General features: G+C 41.3%; 1 protein-coding gene across 1 annotated transcript in view; it reads left to right on the top strand.

Annotated features, from left to right (window-relative positions):
- Nucleotides 1-19,388, top strand: part of LOC104966003 (recombining binding protein suppressor of hairless-like) — a 40,297-nt gene that overhangs the window by 7,506 nt on the left and 13,403 nt on the right. The window contains exon 2 of the mRNA XM_010795135.1: nt 17,568-17,606. Within this exon, the coding sequence (XP_010793437.1) occupies nt 17,568-17,606 (39 nt within the window). The remainder of the gene's footprint in view (nt 1-17,567; nt 17,607-19,388) is intronic.

Below are 19,388 nucleotides of genomic sequence, written 5' to 3' on the forward strand. Positions count from 1 at the left end.
TCTCACAGCATGTGGGCTAAAGGTCATGTGTCTTTCTCTTTCCCGGTGTCTCTCGTTTTCTGCCAGGATTTCTCTTTTTTTTTCTCTCGTTGCAGTGCAGTCTGTCCTTTGGGTGGTTTTGAGGCAAGGGCAGGGCGAGACGGTGGTTAGTTTGCCTGAGCTTAGTGCGCTGACAGATGTCCAGAGAAACGTTTGGACTGTCCCACTTTACTAAAGCAAGTACACTGGATACTAGATGAAAATACATTGTTGTAGAAGTGAAATTAGTTTTTTAGAATTTCAATCTCTTTTTTACACCTAATGTCAATCTTTTGCTGCTTTTCTCAGTCTTATAACTTTCTGAACTAAAACCTTTGGGTTATTTGTTGCTCAGATTTAGAGCTCAAGCTGCTTATTGTTAGTTGCATCATTATTTCCTTTCGTGTTTTCCTTTTACACCCAATCATAAGCCAAAATGATATGTTACACTTTGCTTGGCCCTTAAGCTGTGCAGAGTCTGTGATCGTTTAGCAAAGTCAATTCTTACTTTTTATCCCCAAAAAACCAACTCACGTGGCTACTTGCCATGAAGCACCTGGGTTGTCATTGGCTTCAGTGAGAAATCCTGACACGTCTTAGGTTGTTTTAGTTTAGTTTAATCAAGGTGAGAATTACGCGGACTGTTCTGTGCTTCTCGATCAATGCCGTCGAAGATAAATGAGGCTGAAATTCAATAAGGAGCCAAGAGGGTGGCATAGTGAGCCACCTTTCAACACGGAGACCTGTGATGACAAGCATCTGCCCTGCGGAAACACTAAAGCCCAACGTAGCTGCCTCCGCCCTGACCTGGGTGTAATAAATCAAAAAGATAATTTCCTCAATATGCTCAAGAGTATCATGGAATAAACTCAAGACGGCCACATTACATAAGAATGGACCGCATATGATTCCTCTATTGGTGAATCTGCCAATTCTTTCCTTGTTCAATGTATCTTATTGTCTATAAACATGTCCATTATGGTATCATAGGGTTCAGTGACACCCGAGCTTCTCATTTTGAAATTTGACAATAAAAAAATCATGACATTTGACATACTGGAACCAGATAAGGATTTAAAATATAGTTAGCTCCAAGTCCAAGATAAACTTAGATAGATATGTTTGCATACTAGCTTTACATGCAAGCAAGTGAAAAGCAATGCAAACCACAAGTGATACGTTCGGTTAGTCTTAGCAATGCAGCAGAGGTGAAGAAAACCTGATTCAACTAGCAAACTGACGTGTATTTGCTCAATACACAATTCTAGTTAAATCCCCGAGTGGTTATCATATGCTTAACCACTACCTGCTTCCTTATCGCCGACTGTTTAGCACCATAGCAAGAGCTACAGTAGTGTTGCTGCGGTGGATCTGGACTCCTCGACTCCCCCCCCCCCCCCCCCCCGCGGGTTCCCTCTGCTCCAGCAGTGAGTCATCAGCTCAGCAGAGAGTGAGAAGGGGGAACAAGGAGCGGGAAAGGCTGGTTCATTCAGGGTTCAAGGCTCCCTCGCCTCGTCCCCTTCCCTCTTCTTTTCTGACAGCTTCCCCCGAGCACATGACCCACCTCAGCCCTTGAACCCCTGGCCCTTCTATATGTGGCTGCAGTCACACTTGTTACTCTTTTTTTTGTTGTATTTTCTATTATGCATTTCCTAATTTTGTGAGGTCACATCGCACAATGCCTGCTCTGCGTCTCCCGTGGCGGTGTTTACTTTTTGTGTTCTTCCATATTTGTTTCCATTGCTTATGTGAAGGAAGCTCTTTGGCTTTTACACGTTGTACTTTTATTAGATTCTTTTCAAAAAGAAGTTGGACTGTGATGTGATTATACATGTTGTAACCACCCACCGGCGAGTTTGAACATCTAAATCATGCGGAACTTCAACCATCGTAAAGTTTGATACGTTGTTTTGATATAATATTAACAATAAACTGGCTCGAGTAATATCTTCCCTGCTGCACATGTACGCAGTGGAAGCATTAGGGCAGTAATGCCTATCATTTGTCGATTTACTGTTGAACTAACTACTGTCATTCGGGAAGCTTCATTAAAGAGGCGGCCAGCAGCTTTCTCAAACATTGAGTGAGGAAGCTGGGCATGAACGTAACAAAGGTTATGCCTCAGGGCAGAGGCACATTTACTGTCTGAGGTGTGACTGTTTCCTCTATCGTCTGTCTGCCTGAACGGAGAACAACAAGCCCACTCATGAAACCTACCTGAACATGTGCCTTGATTAAACCCATGTAGCTTTTCCCAGTTCTTTTTCTTCACATTCTACGACATAGAGCTCGAGCTCCACCAAACCTTAGTGGAGCAATCTAACCACGTGTTCAGCAATACCACCTTTTCTAAAGTATTTTTCTGAAATTGAGGCGAATTAGTTCAATGATGTCCACTGCGTCTGGTAGGGCTGAAGGATTAATCGATTTGAAATCGCATTATCAAATCGCAAAGCCTGCGATTTTTTTTTACATTTAAATTGTTTTATTTTATTCATCATCCACACCAATCTGAAGTGCTGTGCTCCACATGTACCAGCCATTGTTAACCAATCAGAAGTGGCCCATGATAGAAGGTGATAGACAGATTGATCCAATCGCCTGCCAAGTATTTTTGAAATACTTTTCCAAATGGCTTCAAATGGAGCTTTCCTAGATGGTTTGGTGAATCTTAAACTGAAGCTTGACTTTAAAGCAACCCAACGGAAGTTTCATGTAAGTTTAGTTCTTTCACTCGTAGCTCGGGCTGCGGGGGTGCTAGAGACGGGAGCACGTTGATGCGACCTTCCTAGCCGGAGATATGGCCGCATTTTACAATAAACTTCCTTTGGGTCGCTTAAAAACAAATATCGCAAATCTAATCGCAATATCTGTCAGAAAAATCGCAATTAGATTTTTCCCCAAAATCGTGCAGCCCTAGCGTCTGGTCCTAAATTGGGACACACGTTATCTGAGCAAGTGAATGGAGCCAAGTGGAAGGCAGCATAGAGAAAACACACTCAGAGCTTTGGGATTCACAAAGGAGACTTCATTAAAGATAGAACAAGCATCAAGGGAGTGTGTCTGAGAGTTCAGGTTGTCTCCACGGCACACACACTGGAATGTCATTACCTTGTGTTCAGGATATATTGTATCTTGTGGAGCTTGTACTCGCTGGTGCACAAGCAAGTGTACGTCTAGATGTCTTTATTGATTGTGTGCCAGGCCGAGATTTAAAGAGTCCGTCCATATGGAGCATTGATGTAAGGAGAGTGCGGTCGAGAGGGAAGGGAAACATGGAGGGAGGAAGAGAAAGAGGGGAGGCCCTTTTTTCTTTGGCTTTTCTGCCTCTGTCATTAAGCTCTCCCATGTCAAAGACAGATGGAGCGGGTGCCCTCGGTGCGTGTGTGTGTTCACTTGCAAGTGCAGACTGATGTGACCCGCCCAACCCTCCACACACACTTACACACACGCCCTTGATTCTGCCTCCAGCGGGGCGTCTCAGGGCAGCTACCAGCCCTCTGCCATCTGCAGTCGTTCAGCCTCCAGGGTCCCACGGCTCATCAGCAGTCAGGTTACTCAGTCAACTTCTGTGTGCTCAGGCAACACTTTGGTTTCTTGTAAAACATCATTTTAGGGGCCTTTTGGGATTCTGATCACATCCGCCTTCATTTCTTTTGTTTCATCTTGCCCTTCTCTCGTTCCCGCTGTTATATGGACAACCAGTGGTGGAGTAATGTGAGAGACATTCAGAAAGATTGCTCATATCAACGTGCAGGCGTCTTTGACACATGTATATCATGGATTTGCCACTGATTTGCTAACGTAATAATAATTTGTCATACAGCCACAATCATGCCCTGTAACTTTGAATTGGCTTTCATATGATAAGTATACTTGTGCTTTAAGAACACTGTAATTATTGTCATTCAAAAGAGGCGTCCTTTACTTATTTCTTACTATATAAATGATATCTCTCTCAAAATCACACATCTTTTGAAACCCTAAAATGTCAATTCAGTAAGAAATTCCACCTGATCATCCTGTCTCCTCTGCTTCCTTAGCCTCTTCTTTCCTTTCCTAGTTGTGGGGATGCTCTTTAGAAAGTGAGCTAACAGGCATGCTTCTGAGAGTATCTGAAGTGACTCTGCCCTCACCACTGCTAGCCTGCTGCTGCTGCTGCGATTGCTGGCACGCACGTTGGCACATGCCAGGCCGGATGCCAGGCGCTCAGCGAGCCCCCGACTCGAGCCACGTCTCGTCTTGTCTAATACACTTTCTGCCCCTTCCCCTCTTTACGTCTTCCTCTTGGTCCCCGCCCTCTCTTTGAAACACTTCTCCAGGGTTGACTTAGGATAAGTTCAGCGCCCAGACTTGGCCGCCGACAGTTTTTCCTCAATGATTAAATATGTGCTTGAAAGATTGTGTGCATAATACCCTCGCCGCGGGCCACACACAGCATGGCACGGTGTGGCCGAGGAAGTAAGTATGTGTTAAAGGAAAAGGCTGATGTTTATGCTCCGTATGTGTTATAGCTCTGAAAGACTGACATCACTATGCAGGTATTTTTCAATAGGCAGCCAGCGGGCTCGAATTTCTTAATTTCTCTCACTTAGTCCCCGCCACGCAAACACCTTCTCCTACTTGGTGAGGCATGTTATTTCCACCTATTTCTTCTCTGTCTTGTCTTGAAAGCTTTAAGAACACGTCATAGACAGGTGAGTGCAACAAGAAGCACACTGTTTCAACCTCGGCTCGTTCTTGTCTTTCAAAATAGTGCAGATTCTTGGCAGAGCTTCACCAAATGGAGCTTGCAGGCATGATTTCTCTTCTAAGCTCCATAACAGGTTTGCCTGGCATTTCAAGCCTATAATTTTGCTTTACTGGTGTGTTTACTTGTGTCTGGCGAATATCAATAAGCCTGTTGACAGGTGTCAGTGTCGGCTGCACAATAGGTGCTTGTCAGTTTCCTCTCAATGAATGCCTTCTGGACACGACTGGATGAATGCACCACTTGCTACCATAGGTCTTTGTTTCTGAAAAAGATAATCCATGCAGTTGCAGAGACGTGCTTTTATTTAGAAATATATTTTTAAGCTTTGTTTTAGCTTTGTTTTTTGGTTGATACAACCACTGATGTTAGTGGTGCATGAGTCCTGAACCCCGAAACGAGTTAGCATTTTAGTGCTACCCATTTCCCTCCTCTCGAAGTCAATAGTAGTTTGTGTTTTTGATGATATTGCTGAAATAAGGTCAGTGGTTAACACAAAACATGTTCACATTGTTGAATGTGTTTTACGTGCCTTTTGAAAAAGGAAGTTGCTAACAGGTGTTGCTAAATAAGACTACAAAACGTTTTCACGCCAAGCATTAGCCGCCTTTAGCTTAGCAGTGGTGATGAGATGTCATACGAAAATGATGTTGGCATTCATTTAGCTTCATACTTCTGGTTTTACTTCAACTCTTATAGAAGTGGATTCAATATGTGGGGATTATCCTGCTGAACTAAAGTATATCATTAACGTGTTTGCCACAAATCTTACTTTCTGTAATCTCCAAAAATCCGATTTGCTTTTTGAAGCCCTTGCAATGGTCGGCCAAGAAATTACGTCATCACTGCACCTCTGCTCTACAGTGCAGTGAATGAATTTGCCACCGGAATGATGTTTTTAGTATCTCTGTGTATACAAGTGCACGTTTCAGCTAGGGCAGAGTTCATATTTTGGGTGTCACTGAGCCGCCCCATGGCTATGGAGGCCAGTTGAGCTGCGAGCGAGCGCACTGTTGATAATGAGCTGTACAGCCACTCCGAGGAGTTGTGATATCTGCTATCAGCCCTCAGGCAGGGAAACCAGACACCTTTTTATAGGCCTAATCCCTCTTCCCATCCCTCCCCTCTCCCTCACACTGCTGTTTGTGTGCACTGTCCTGGAGCTGTGTGTGTGTAGAGTGTGACGTGTATGTGTGTAGTCAGATATGGTATGTTCTCGTGTTCACACAAGGGCCTGTGTCAGAGCGCAGAGGACCCACCCTGGTGTGCAAGTGTCACAGATGTGTGAAAAACGGTTTAATTAGATGCAGATCAAAGCTTACAGTCCCCAAACCCCAAACATACCTGCTTTATAAAAGCATCTATATCATATTTATGTGACTTTCTTGTAATGAAAACCCCTAAAGTTGAACTGAAAGTGTGTTTTAACACCAAAATACTGTATATTTTTCACTTTCTGTCATTTCCAAATTATTGTTTGCACAATCTTAGATTTTCACTACACAATAAACATGTGAAAACCATTTACAATATTCATGTTTTTTACCATATTTTAAGAACATTTAACATTGCTCTGTCAAATTATAATGTCTAACTTTGTCTCTTGTGTTTTTTAGTTTTTGGCAAATTGGTGGGGAGAGAGTGTAACCATAACTAAACATAACACTATAGGATAGTAGGACTTAATAGGCTCTTAATAGGATTACTTGCAGAAAGATAACATTATTATTATTATTATGTAAAAGTAAATATATATCAATGTTGTCTTAAAGTGGTAGGTTGGTCTATATGTTGTCGACCCTTATCTGAATCCTAACATGTGCTTCCTATTGACAGAGTGGGCAGATGGAGCCTTGTGCGTCTGCTTAGCATCTCACACCCTTTGAAAAAGTCAATTATTAATTAAAAGTAAATAAACGGATCAGTTGGTCACTCTGATACCACATTTGCTTGAGTTTGAGCCCAAAACATACCCCGTTTTTATTTCCTGTAAGTCACATGCAGCAGTTAAAGACTAAAATCATCTCTTTTTAAGGTTTGTTTGGTGGTATTATGTGTTTCAGGCCACATCCACATGCACACACTGCCAGTTGGCCTCAGAGGTCACACCCTGACCCCTTGACCTTGAGTTTATGAATGATGGCGTCTGGTGTCTGCCCGTGAGTGTGTGTGTGTGTGTGTGTGTGTCCTGGGAGGCACTCGCTCTACAAAAGACAGATCTGTGTGCGTTTGTCTATTTGAATTGTAGACCAAACATAAATGCGCTCAGCTAAAGGTGTGGACTGCTATCATTTTCACAGCGTCAGTTTGAACTAGCGAGGGAAAATCATCTGTTTTGTTATTACTCTAAAGGGAATAAACCAACAGTTTGATCCATGTCAAAACTGTGTGACACATACTTTTTCATCACTCTGAACTTCATTTCCTTTAATCTCTTTTGCATATTGTGCAACCTGTTATTAGAGAGAGCATTTCGCAAAAGTCTGTAAGCAAGTCCCAAGTTCTTGAGAAACACAGAACATGCCCAGTCATCGCACATCCGTTTGAATAAGAGCGTTCTTCAGATGAAACCTTCCTTTAAACGTCATGTCTGTGGTGCCGAATAACACGTTTTCCCGTGATCAATTTGTCTCACCTTTTTATTATTGACCTACAAATGACCACCTGAAGTTCCCGGGGTTTACTACATTAAAACCCCCCCCCCGAAATATTTGATATAAACGCCAACTTATAAAATAACTTCTTGTCCACTCTCCCTCCTGTAGATCTAAGCCTAAAAACATCAGTGTTGTTACAGTGCTCCAACTCCTGTGAAGGATGACATTGTTTTCTGTGAAGCCTCCCAGTTCCCATGAAGAGGAGGGCTTTGTATCGCGTGTAGTGAAGTCTCTATGGGGACTTGAGTTGAGAGATTTATGCTCAGTAATGTGATTGATTATTTCTTTAGCTTCCGGTACTTTCCGTTTGTGTTGAGGGTAAAGTATACATGGAGGAGGTCACACTTTTGAATCCTCAGATTTGAATGTTCTTGCAAAGCTAGTTATTCGGTTATCACTCTGCATCATTGAATATACAAACACGTTTATATCTGGTGTAAACAGTTCTGCACTACATGGCTTCATAATGTAGCTTTATCTAGTCTACAACTCAGTTACTGTAAGGAGTGCTTTTTTTTTTTTTTAAGGGGCCCTATTCTGCTTTTTGGGGTTTTCCCTTTTCTCTAGTTTGTTTGTATAGGTTTTTATGCATTTAAATGTTGTACCAAAGTTTCTCTCCCAGACTCTCCGCCCTGCCTGCAACGCCTCATTTTGTAGTCCTTTGTTTACTTCCTGAACATAGGGACACCACAATGTAACATTCTATTGCACGTGATAGACTAAGTGGCGGGACATCTCTAACGGCCCGTCTACACAGCGGCGTGCGTTGAAGCTTGCCGGCGGGCGTATCTGAAACTCGACCAACAACCAATCACATGAATCTCCCGCCCCGGACACACAAGCAGCGGTTTGATTGGCTAGAGCTTGTACTGACTTATGATTCGATTGATTGGCTGACGCTTCTGCCGAGGCTTCAAAAGTTGAACATTGCTCAACTTTTGCAGCGAGCCACGCCAGCAAAGCTCCGCGTCGCTTCCCACAATGCAGTTTGGCAAAAAAAGTGACGTCACCCCATTCAAAGTGAACGGTGAAGCTTTCAATGCACGCCGCTGTGTAGACGGGCCGTAAGTGAATGAACAATCACTCTGGTTTCAGACAGAGGGTGAAAAGAGCTGCTGCAGCACAGGTAGTACGAGGACAGTAAATATCTTTGTGGACATTAAAGCATGTCAACATGTCACAGTAGAGGGACAAAATACAAATATGAACCTGGACATGATCATAACAAGGCCCCTTTAACTTTGGGAGGCACCGAAAACGCAACTCTGCTCCGGTTTGATTTACTAGACGTGTATCAAATGCATGCCAGAGCAACAACTATATGTGTCTGTGCACTTTTATTATTTTTGCAGCAGCGGTGGTGAGGACATGTCAGGGTGTGTATTTCGGTCTCTTCTGAGCCTACGGGTGTTGATGTGTGTTTTTTTTCCCCGCCACTGCGTGCACTGTCAGTCACAGCTGTCAAACACTGTGCGAACACACACTCCGGCTTCACACACTCTCAATCAGCCCCCCGTTGCGTGTGCATGTGTTGACGTGTGTTTGTGTGTGTTTGCATGGGGGGGAAGCGGGTGGTCGATGGTCTATTCATAGCAACTGCCATCCCTCCCTGTCACCAATATCTCATATGTCATACTACCTGTCAGAGAGCGATGAAACCCCCCCCCCCCAAGTTCACTCTCCATGCAGAGGTTAATCTTATTCTACTATCACCGTGTTTGCGTTGCACTGAACCTGCATGGTTTAACAGGAAGAGGGTTCAGCACTGAAAGAACAAGTGGGAGCTCAATTTAGTGTTGATTACTTATTCTCGTGTATCAATTACAGGCTTTCAGGAGTCACCCAGTTACACTTTCTTTAATTTAAGCGTATTAACTTAATGGTTTTGAATTAGAGCTCGCTGTAATAGGATAAAGTAGCTTGGGGGGAATGAAATGTTTCCAAATGTTGTAGGCGGCAGCTGTTATTTCAGCGTGTTATACACATATTTAATCAAAATTGAATGCTTTCAGCTGTTATATGATTATGTGCATGAATAGGGACTTATTCCTGTGAATGTAGTTCTGCCTTTTCTCGAACATAGGTTATAGTTTAAGTTTGTACGGGTGCGATTTGGGTAAATATTGGACTGGGAAATATCTTAAGAGTCTTCTTAGTCATTTAACAGTAAACAAATGTAAGCTAGGGTGCGGTTGCAATACATATACATTTTTGAAACCTTGATATGATTGAAACAAGCTGCTGTCAGCTAGTTTGAATATGGTGCTGAGGATTTTCTCTCTCAGACGGGGTTGTTGTGCAGGTCAACAAAGTCCTGTGTAAGGTGAACAAAGTACTTGTTTTTTAAATATTGAGCTGCCAGCCATAAAGATATGTTTCCTTGTGATATGAACATTTGATCTGCACAGTAACTGTTATTGTGCTGGACACTGCTAACGCATGAAACCACTGGCCAAACTCTTTAGATGAAATAAAAGATATGAGGTCTTTAAAATGTGGTTTTGAAGAGGAGAATGTTTATTAAATTCTGATCAATTGAAGAAAAAGCCCCACTCTCCTTTTTCATTGCAAGAACTCCCTTCTTTATTGTAGTTTACTTCTTATCGGCGTCTTACTCCCTGCTCTGGTTTCAGATCTGACAAATATGTTCTCCTCAGATGCTCACTATATGACTGGAGTGTTTGCGGCTGTGTGTGTTCTGTGAAGGAGGCCTGGGGGGGGTTCAATCTGTGTCTGCAGGTCCTATCTGCTGTTGGTTAAGAGGTGTTGGGTTGGAATAAGCTACCACAAAAAGCATGGTCTGTCACCCTCTGGCTGCTCTTGATATAAACCTTTGATATCAGTCTCTGCAAACCTGTGGACATCTGTGCGAAGGCGGCACACTCTTTATTTCAAATGGATCTAAATCGCAATGCAATTATTAAAATCGAAGTAAGCCTTATATTACATACACGTTTTTTTTTTAGAGCTGCGGAGGAGTCCTGGTATTCTACCGAATTGTTCTGAATGATAATTAGGGCTGCTCAATTAATCGTATTTTAATCGCGATTACGATTATGGCTTGCAACGATTACGAAAACAACCTAATCGAAATAAAACGATTATGTTTTTATTATATTTATTACTTTTTTTTTTTTTTTTCAGTTGAATTATACTTAAAGTTCAGGGTAATCAACTTTTAAAAACATACTGTTCACGTTTTTTCTCCAATAAATGGATGTTTTCAAAGTCAATGAACAATCGCAATTACAATTATTGACCCAAATAATCAAGATTATGATTTTTGCCATAACCGATCAGCCCTAATGATAATGTGACCGTTTCATCCCCTGTAATATTGCAAATCACACAATTGCAATTAATTATTCATTCCAAATTGTGGAGCCCTAATCTGTGTGTTTACTCTAAAGAAGCCACATTTGTAGAACATATTCAGGAAAATAATGAAGTTTAAAAGTAATTCAGTGTCAATATATACAAAAGGTCCCTACACTGTTGCAGTTTAGCTCATCTTTCCCTCTTATTGTATGCATCTTTTTAAACATTTGAATGCTCTAACAACATTACAAGCATGTTATATTCCCTTCAGAATATTTTCCTTGGCAGAAGGTTGGAACTTTTATCAATTTTCCCATGGCTCTCAGACTACGGTTTTGTTCCAAACAGCATGGAGAACAATTTAGTTCAAGAACGTAATCCATCACGGCAAAAGCTGACCAAGTTGCATCAGAATGGAAATATCAGGCGGTAACTTTTTTACGAAATGAAGGATGCTCCCGTCACTGTCTCTCGGATTAATGTGTTCGTTCAGGATGATAAAAGAAGTGTGTGTCACGTTCTACTTTTAACCAATAGCGTACGGTCTTTTTGCGGTGCCTCATTCTGTCAGTCGAGCACGTTGCTTCTGCCAACCATAGTTCATAACATTTTACGGAAAATAAATGACAGACTGTTACAGTTTAATCATTGTTTCTTTACCAGAACTGCCTCGTGACGTTAAGTCTTTGTTTTGAGGGATCAGAAAACATTTGAAAGATAAAACATGGAAGTGTGGAATCACAAGTCAAAGTCAACTTTATTGTCAATCTTTCAGTTTGTGTGTACAGACCGAAATACCGTTTCCCACAATCCTGAATACAAAAACAAGACTGCACTTACAACGATTAAACGTATGGTTGATTTGTAGCGGCGAGATCGCTACTAAACTAGAAATGAAGAAGTGAGTGATACAGAAAAGCTTTTAAAGGACTTTTTCAATTGTTCTTTTTTTTTTTTTAAAGCAGCTAATTTCATGCGAAAGGCTGCCAACAAACATTAACTATCATTACCGATTAATTTGTCATTTAGTTTCTCTGCTACTCAATGGTTTTGTCTGTAAACTGTCAGAAAAGTCAGTGAGATGTACTTCAATGTGAGTTTCGTTAGACCTGCATTTTAAAATCCAGTTTATTAAACTGTTATATGAGAAACAAAAGTATCAAAGTGTCACAATCGAGAAGCTGTAAAAAAAACAAATGGCATTTAATCTTCTTAAATGTTTGTCGTCTCCATAAAACAACAGCTAGAGCCCCAGGTGCTGTTATTTAGGACTGACACACATCACAACAGCCCCTCTGTCTGCCAACAGTGACCTCACTCTCACTTCCCAGTGAAAGCCCCCAGCCCGGACATCCTCTTCCTCGCTGCTCTTCTACTGTACATGAGCAACTGTCTGTCCCGGCAGCTCCCTGTTCACTGGCCTTCCGCACACTCACCGTTAGCAACCATGCCAGGGAGCGCTAGCAACCGCTCAATGGGCCAATCAGATGCATAGGATAAGATAGGATATCACAGAAGTTGAAACAACTCGTTACATGAATAAGAGAAGTATTAGTTTAGTAGCTTACAAGTCTTCAAAGGCTGAGGGACTCAAGACTAAGGCTGCACGATAACAAAAAAATACAAATTGCGACTATTTTTGAGTTACTGGAGGAATTTATACTTTTTGGTTAATTCTCCTAACTATTGATATATTTATTTATAATCATCATGTGTATTTTTTTATTAGGATCCGTACCAGACAAAGATATTTTAATAATTCCGTAGAATGCGATTTGTAGCCTGGGACATCTATGCAGCACAAATATCTGTAATTCAAAAATAATATTTACACATAATTTGCCAGTTTCAAACATTCCTGCAATTTGAATATTGCCATATCTTGTTTTTCAGTTTTCAATAAGATTTAGTTGAATTGTGCTGCCCTATTAAAACATGTAGATACATGCTAAAGAAGGTTCTTGTTACTTGAACAAAATGCTTATGCTGTTAGCACCACTTGCATTAGTTGTAGACAGTAATATAGGCATAGATGTATTTACTTATAATGTAGTCGTGTCATATTTGGGCTTATGCATTTCAAAAAAGGAAGTTCCTTGTTGACAAATATTCATTTAAATGCATCTTAATGTTACTTTTTGAAGATGAGGAGGGGGAATGGGGAAGTGACAGTGTGAATGCTTGAGTGGGTTACACTCAAACAAACCCTCAATGTGTGTTGGTGGTTTTGTTAAAAGGACCTAATGAGCTTTTCTGCTTCCTCATATTGTTTTTGGTTAGTTAAGTTTCAACATTTCATACATTTCATATCATAAGCATCTGAACTAGAGTTTCCAGTTGTTTTATATTATGGTTGTTTATTTTTAGAGGCACTATAAAAAAGAAAAGCCCCTAAAAAAAAAAAAAATGGTTCTTCTTTAATACAGAGTGTGCGTAGTTTCGTTCCTCTGGAGAGTCTTTCACTCCGCCTATTGAAACTGATAAATGAAACTTAATGTGAACTTTTTTTAATTTTTGAATTCCCTTTTGCTGTTTAAATCTCATCGCAGTGAATCATATCCTGTTGCCAGACCTCCTACCACTGCTGCTTGGTTGCAGTGTTTCTCTCCCATGGAAGCAGTGATAGTTAGCAGGAGGTGAGGAGAAGGAAGGAAGGAAGGGAAAGAAAGGAGAGTAAGAGATGGAGAGCGAATCAGACGAGAAACCCTCCTTACCGAACTTCCTTTTCCTCCATTGACCCCCGGCCTGCTCTGAGTGTCTGTGTTGGTGTCAAACTGTTGCATGCACCATGTGCAAAGAAGAAAGACGAGCCACCCTTATTAGTCTTCTCCTTGTGTTGCACTTTTGCAGAGAATGTGCTGAAAAGCATTAGAAATAAACGTTAAAATAGATATAACAGAGGAATGCAACAAAGAGGTGGTTTGGAGTTTCTTGCCTTTTTGTTTTGGCTTTCAGACTTTGAGTCATTTTTGATATTGAACGATGGTCTTTACTGTAATGAAAGAATCTGTACTGAACTTTGCCAAGCCCTTTCACAGAGCAAAGCCCAACCTGCAGATGCAACAGTCTTTTGTTGTGTGTCTTTGCGACTCTACCTTTTGTGGTTTCCGGTGCTTTTTGGTTCTTTCGTGTTGGTGTTTTGAGTAAAGCGAAGAGCCTTGGAGGTGATGCGAAACAGTGGTTTTTCACAGAACTTGCAACACTCCTGACCACCTTCACCTTTAAGACATCACGTCTTCACATTGAAACACGCGTCACTGTCCACAATATAAAGCAGTTGAGATTAGGGACGTTGATTTCTATCTGTAAATACACATAAACGCACAAAAATCACATCAACCATACATTTAGATCTTAATGGCTTTTCGTTTGATTTTTGATTTTTTATAATCGTTTAAAAATCGCGACTGAATGTATCTATATATGTTTTCCGTGTGTCCCTCTCGACAACACACCATCCACTTCTACTTTCCTTGAATCTTTCCCCGCAGTATCCTTTCCTCCCTGTGTGCAGTGGTGGGGGAGTGAGGCTTAGAAGAGGAGCGTATAGGGGAGGGAAAAGATCCGTCTGGAATCCATTAGCCAGTTGAGGCATCCTAGTTTCACTGTGGGAACCTTATTGATTGCCCTCCTTTCTGGTTACTCCACCTCCCCTCCCTCCTTCTGCCTCTTGCACCAATCACGCTTTGAGTTTCTCTGCCCTTTATCTCCTCTTTGCCTTTTCTTTGGTGCTATTTTCATCCCCCTGTTTGTCTTTTTTCAAATTCACCCAGTGCCTGCGTGCCACAACATCTAACCAGCCCCAGTGTGTGTTTATCGATGTCGTGTAAGATGTATTGACATACTTATCAGCGGCTCCCACATCCTACACGAGGAGAAAATCTGACTCACTTACACTTTGTCTGTTTTACACACACACACACACACACACACACACACACACACACACACACACACACACACACACACACACACACACACACACACACACACACACACACACACACACACACCTCTTTTAAAGTCATCACCACGTGCTGCACATCCCTTTTTGTGGCACCCATCTGCTATAATATGCATGTTATGGTGGCGCAGTGATGACGTAGGTAACAAGTTGGTATCTTAGGGGCTTCCTCGACGAACAGGAATGGGAGTTCCCCTTGGATTCTGGGACTATTGCAAAACATATTCGGTGATACTTTCCCCGTTTTGTTCAGCACGATAATCCCCACATCTTAAAACCACTTTTATGATAGTTGTAAATGCAACCATTATTACAAGTACATTTTTAAATGAACCACATGATGGTCGCATGACTTGCAACTCACTAAGCTAACGGCGGCTAAAGTTGGGCGTCATGACGTTTAGTAGATTCAAATGTCGCCAGTGGAGTATTTGCTTATGTATTTTATGTTGTAAAATGAAAACTATTCTTAAGCTTGTATTAACCACAGACCTTAGTTTAGGCATCAACTCTTCAACTCAATTAAAAACAAAACATTATATTTAAGAAAGTGCTAAAATGCTAACTCATGCCCGGGTTTAGGACTCATTCCTGCTCCACTCTATAGTGCCGTAATATAGGCAGGTGGTAGGTATCGGAGCGTTAGAAATGTAGGGGTTAGAGTGTGGATGCTGATTGTTTTACCTAATAAAGATTGAAAACCTATTCCGATGGTGCATTGCCTTTACAGTGAAGACAATTCAAACATTTGCATATAGTCGGTCGGTAACATGAAAGCAAATATTTCCAGTGTTGAATACTTAGCTTTGTGCACTTCAGGAACATGACAGTGAGGCTGAAGAATGTGTCGTCTGTGATAGCGAGCATGGTCACATATCTGCAGCGAAACGCACTCCTCCTCCTCCTATACTTTGTTTTTGCTGCAGCGAGAGGCTGATTGATCGCTGTGGGGAGGACTTTCACCCCAGTGTGTTTTTATCTAGCTCAAGCGATACACGTCTAGAAGGATTCTAATGAGTGCTTGACAGGGTCGGATTTACAGCTGCAAAGATTTATCGATCGAAATGGAAAGAAAAATGCCAACAAAAGCTGTTTTTGGCTCGTTAAATGTGGTGATAGTCATTGATTTCATTGGGATGAAAATGATATTGCTGTAATTGCTGCCCTAATAATATTTTTCTCAAGTCTGTGTGTCACTAATAAATAAAAAACGTAGCAGCATTTCTGGTACTTACTTCACTTTGTACCAATAATGGAATATAGTCATATTTTGGTTTCACTGAATTGAATCATAACTTACAGTAAAGCAAACTGACCTTGTTGCTGAATGAACAAATAGTCAAGTGTGTAGAGGTTTGAACCCTTTTCGATGAGAAAGTCAACCTAAGTTAAAAGCAGCAGTTTAAAAAAGCAGATGTATGGTCTAGGTACTGTATTTCCAAGAGATGAACCCTGTTGACGAATCAATTATGAGACATTTTAAAAGAAAAAAAAGTCTTGCGTTTCCTGTGTTTTTAAGACCCTACTCTTGAAACAGGTTGTACGAGTCACAAGTTGACGAGAACTCAGCTGTCCTTTTCTGTGCAAGTTCACGGCCCTTTGTCTCTAAATGCGGTGTTGGCAGCGGTTTCCTACATGTAATCTATGACTAAGAGTTTTTGCTATGACTCAATCACGGTAAAAAAAAAATTGGGTCTGATGCATCGGCATGGTCGACTGCACTTGAAGGAATAGTCTTTATAGTGAGTGAAGGTTAGTGGTGCTGTCATTAGAGTGGAAATGAATGACTTATTGACGGTAATGTCATGAAGATCCAGAATTGAGAGTTGAAGACTCAAAAAGAGCTTTTTTGTGCGAGTCATTCTCATACTTTTGAATTGACATGACAACAATCCGCTCTTTGTTTTTCTTTGTGTCTGGGTATTACAAACACTTTGACTGTCAAACAGGTGGATTTCAATAAGCGGAAAGATGGTCAGTTTCCTGTATGTCATGTCCAAGCTGTACACCATGGACAGAATCATTTAGAAAACGAACCAATTGTTCCGGGCAGTGTTTTATATATTAATATTCGACCAATCTCATCTGTTTCTCACATTATACAATGTTTTATATTTTGGCACCCATTGCTGTGTATTTGCATTCAAATGTAAATCAACCACTCGCCGTGTAAAAAGAGAGATTTGTCCCACCCATTTTTAAAGCAGTATGTCGTACATAGAATACTGAAATATTTACCCTGGTGCTCCCCGAAGGTGTCTACTTCTCAAAATGCTGCAGGTTGCCTCAGACTAAGGGAAATCTGAAACCATTGAACTGGAAGCGGCGGCGGGAAATGATCAAGTCGGATGCATTTTTACAATTCAGATCAGCAGCACATAAAGCCTGAAAGCTGGCGCTGTTGTTATCGGTTTGTTATATTTTCTATTGTATTTATTATCAGCTTATGGTCAAAAATGAGGTCTTTATCATCCATAGACTTCTAAAGCTGAAGGTTATAAAAACCTCAATAACCAAGATACGTGTTGGCTCCCACGCCTTTATCGTACGGTTTCATAGACCTCGAGGAATTGCGGGTTATTCCACTTTTGCACATGAAACACGAGGAGCTTTCCGAGTTGATGCTCAACCTGTTTTAACGTGCCAGTGGCAGGAGTTTTCTCACTGTCTGAACACCTGCTTTAACCTGCCTGCCTGCAGACACGTCTTTTTATTCGAGCACTGACAAGGCCACAGTGACAAGTGTGTGTGTGTGTGTGTGTGCACCATTGGGTAATGCTGTGTTTACTGTGTGTGTGTGTGTGTGTTTGTGGTTGATAACCAGCACACTCATGTTTCTTCTCTCTTTGTGTCTTTGCAGGAAGTTCGGGGAGCGCCCTCAGCCACTGCGCCTAACAAGGTAGAAACATTGTTCCCTTAACACCCTTTGTTGTCGTAGTATTTGTATGTTGACTGTAAACATGTGTGTTTGCACTAAATCCGGAACAACACTTCTACCACACTCTAACATGAATTCTCTTAGATTCATAAAAACCCTTAAAAGCAGTTACATGTAAGAAGGGATGTAAAAAAAACGACATAATCCTGCAGAGGGGTACAATTACCATCAAATCTGAATAACTTCTGATAATAAAACATATACCCTTATCGGGGAAAGTAAGCCCTGTTTGCTTACCAGTCAGTGTTGCACTGATGAGCTCATTTCTGGTGGTGATGAGGCCTAAGTTAGAATGACCACAGAATAAATATAGTGTCCATGGCTTCATGTTGTTTCCATAAGAACAGCAGTTTACCAAAGCAGCATTACATGTAGAGGTCTACAGATTAAAGGGGCCCTAGTCTGCTCATTTTCAGGTTGATATTAGTATTTAGTGGCTCTACTGTGACAAGTTGACAATGTTCAAAAAGGTCTCGTTCTACCTTTGTTCACCCTCTGTCTGAAAACCAGAGCCCAGTCTGCTCTGATTGGTTAGCTGGCCGGCTCTGTTGTGATCGGTCAGCCGCTTAGAGATCTCCCGCCCCTTATCCTATCGAGTACAATGTGTTAGAGCTTAGGCCAATTGTACCGCGACTGTCACACAGTGATGTCACTATGTAATGGAAGTAAACAATTACAATTGAGAGCAACTCTTTATGGAGGGAACCTTTGCAGACCATTTACATGCACAATAACCTATAGAACACACTAGATCAGAGGTATTCAACTCAAATTCAATGAGGTCCAGTTAGAGAACATGTCCCCGTGCAAAGGTCCGGAACATCAAAAAGTCTAACTCGCTTTATGAATTAGTGTGATATGTATTGAAGTAGCCTGTAGCTTTATCAACGTCTGCATGTAATCAACAACTGACTGCCAATCAAATAAAGAAAGTACAATTCAAAAACAACAATATTTATTGTCAATTAACATTGAACTATTCAGATATATGCAGGTGCTCATTGGTTAGCCTGGAACAACATTTAGTTTTTAATTTTGACCCTGGTGGACTGATCATATTGGGCTCTGACTCTGAGGCTGCTTATTTTGTGTGACCTCAGTTCTGACTTGAGAGGGAATGTTTGGTCAAACACTGTTTTGTCTCATAGCGGCGTTGTGGCACTTTTAATGAGCGCCACGGTCTCTGAACAAATGAGACACACTGGTTCTGTGACCCCAGTGGACAGGATGAACATGAATGAGTCCACTCGGGGTTAAAAGCTCTGTTCTCACTGTCCACTTTCCTCTTCTTGGAGAACGCCATGTGTAATTATTTGTCTCTCCCTGTCTGCCGCTAACACGCCTGTTCACTCTCCTTTCCGCGTTTTTCACTCTTAAGACGTGCTTTTAATTTGCGTGTGTTTTTAAATACCTCACAGTAAATAAGCCAGAGAACAATAATTTATATAATATAATCTTTTCTGAGACTTGCATTTAAATCGTGCGCTCTGTACTTTGCGTTCAGTGTAGCAGCACAGCAAGTTTTTGATTATTGTACTTCTCTTATGTTTTGCTCCAAGTCATTTTGAGCTGCATTTGCTTGAAAAACATAATGTTGATGGATGTTGTGGCTTGCTTCTGGGTGTGTGTGTGTGTGTGTGTGTGTGTGTGTGTGTGTGTGTGTGTGTGTGTGTGTGTGTGTGTGTGTGTGTGTGTGTGTGTGTGTGTGTGTGTGTGTGTGTGTGTGTGTGTAGTACTATACGT

Source organism: Notothenia coriiceps, unplaced genomic scaffold, assembly GCF_000735185.1.
Source record: "Notothenia coriiceps isolate Sejong01 unplaced genomic scaffold, NC01 NC01_scaffold00000288, whole genome shotgun sequence".
Taxonomy (NCBI): domain Eukaryota; kingdom Metazoa; phylum Chordata; class Actinopteri; order Perciformes; family Nototheniidae; genus Notothenia; species Notothenia coriiceps.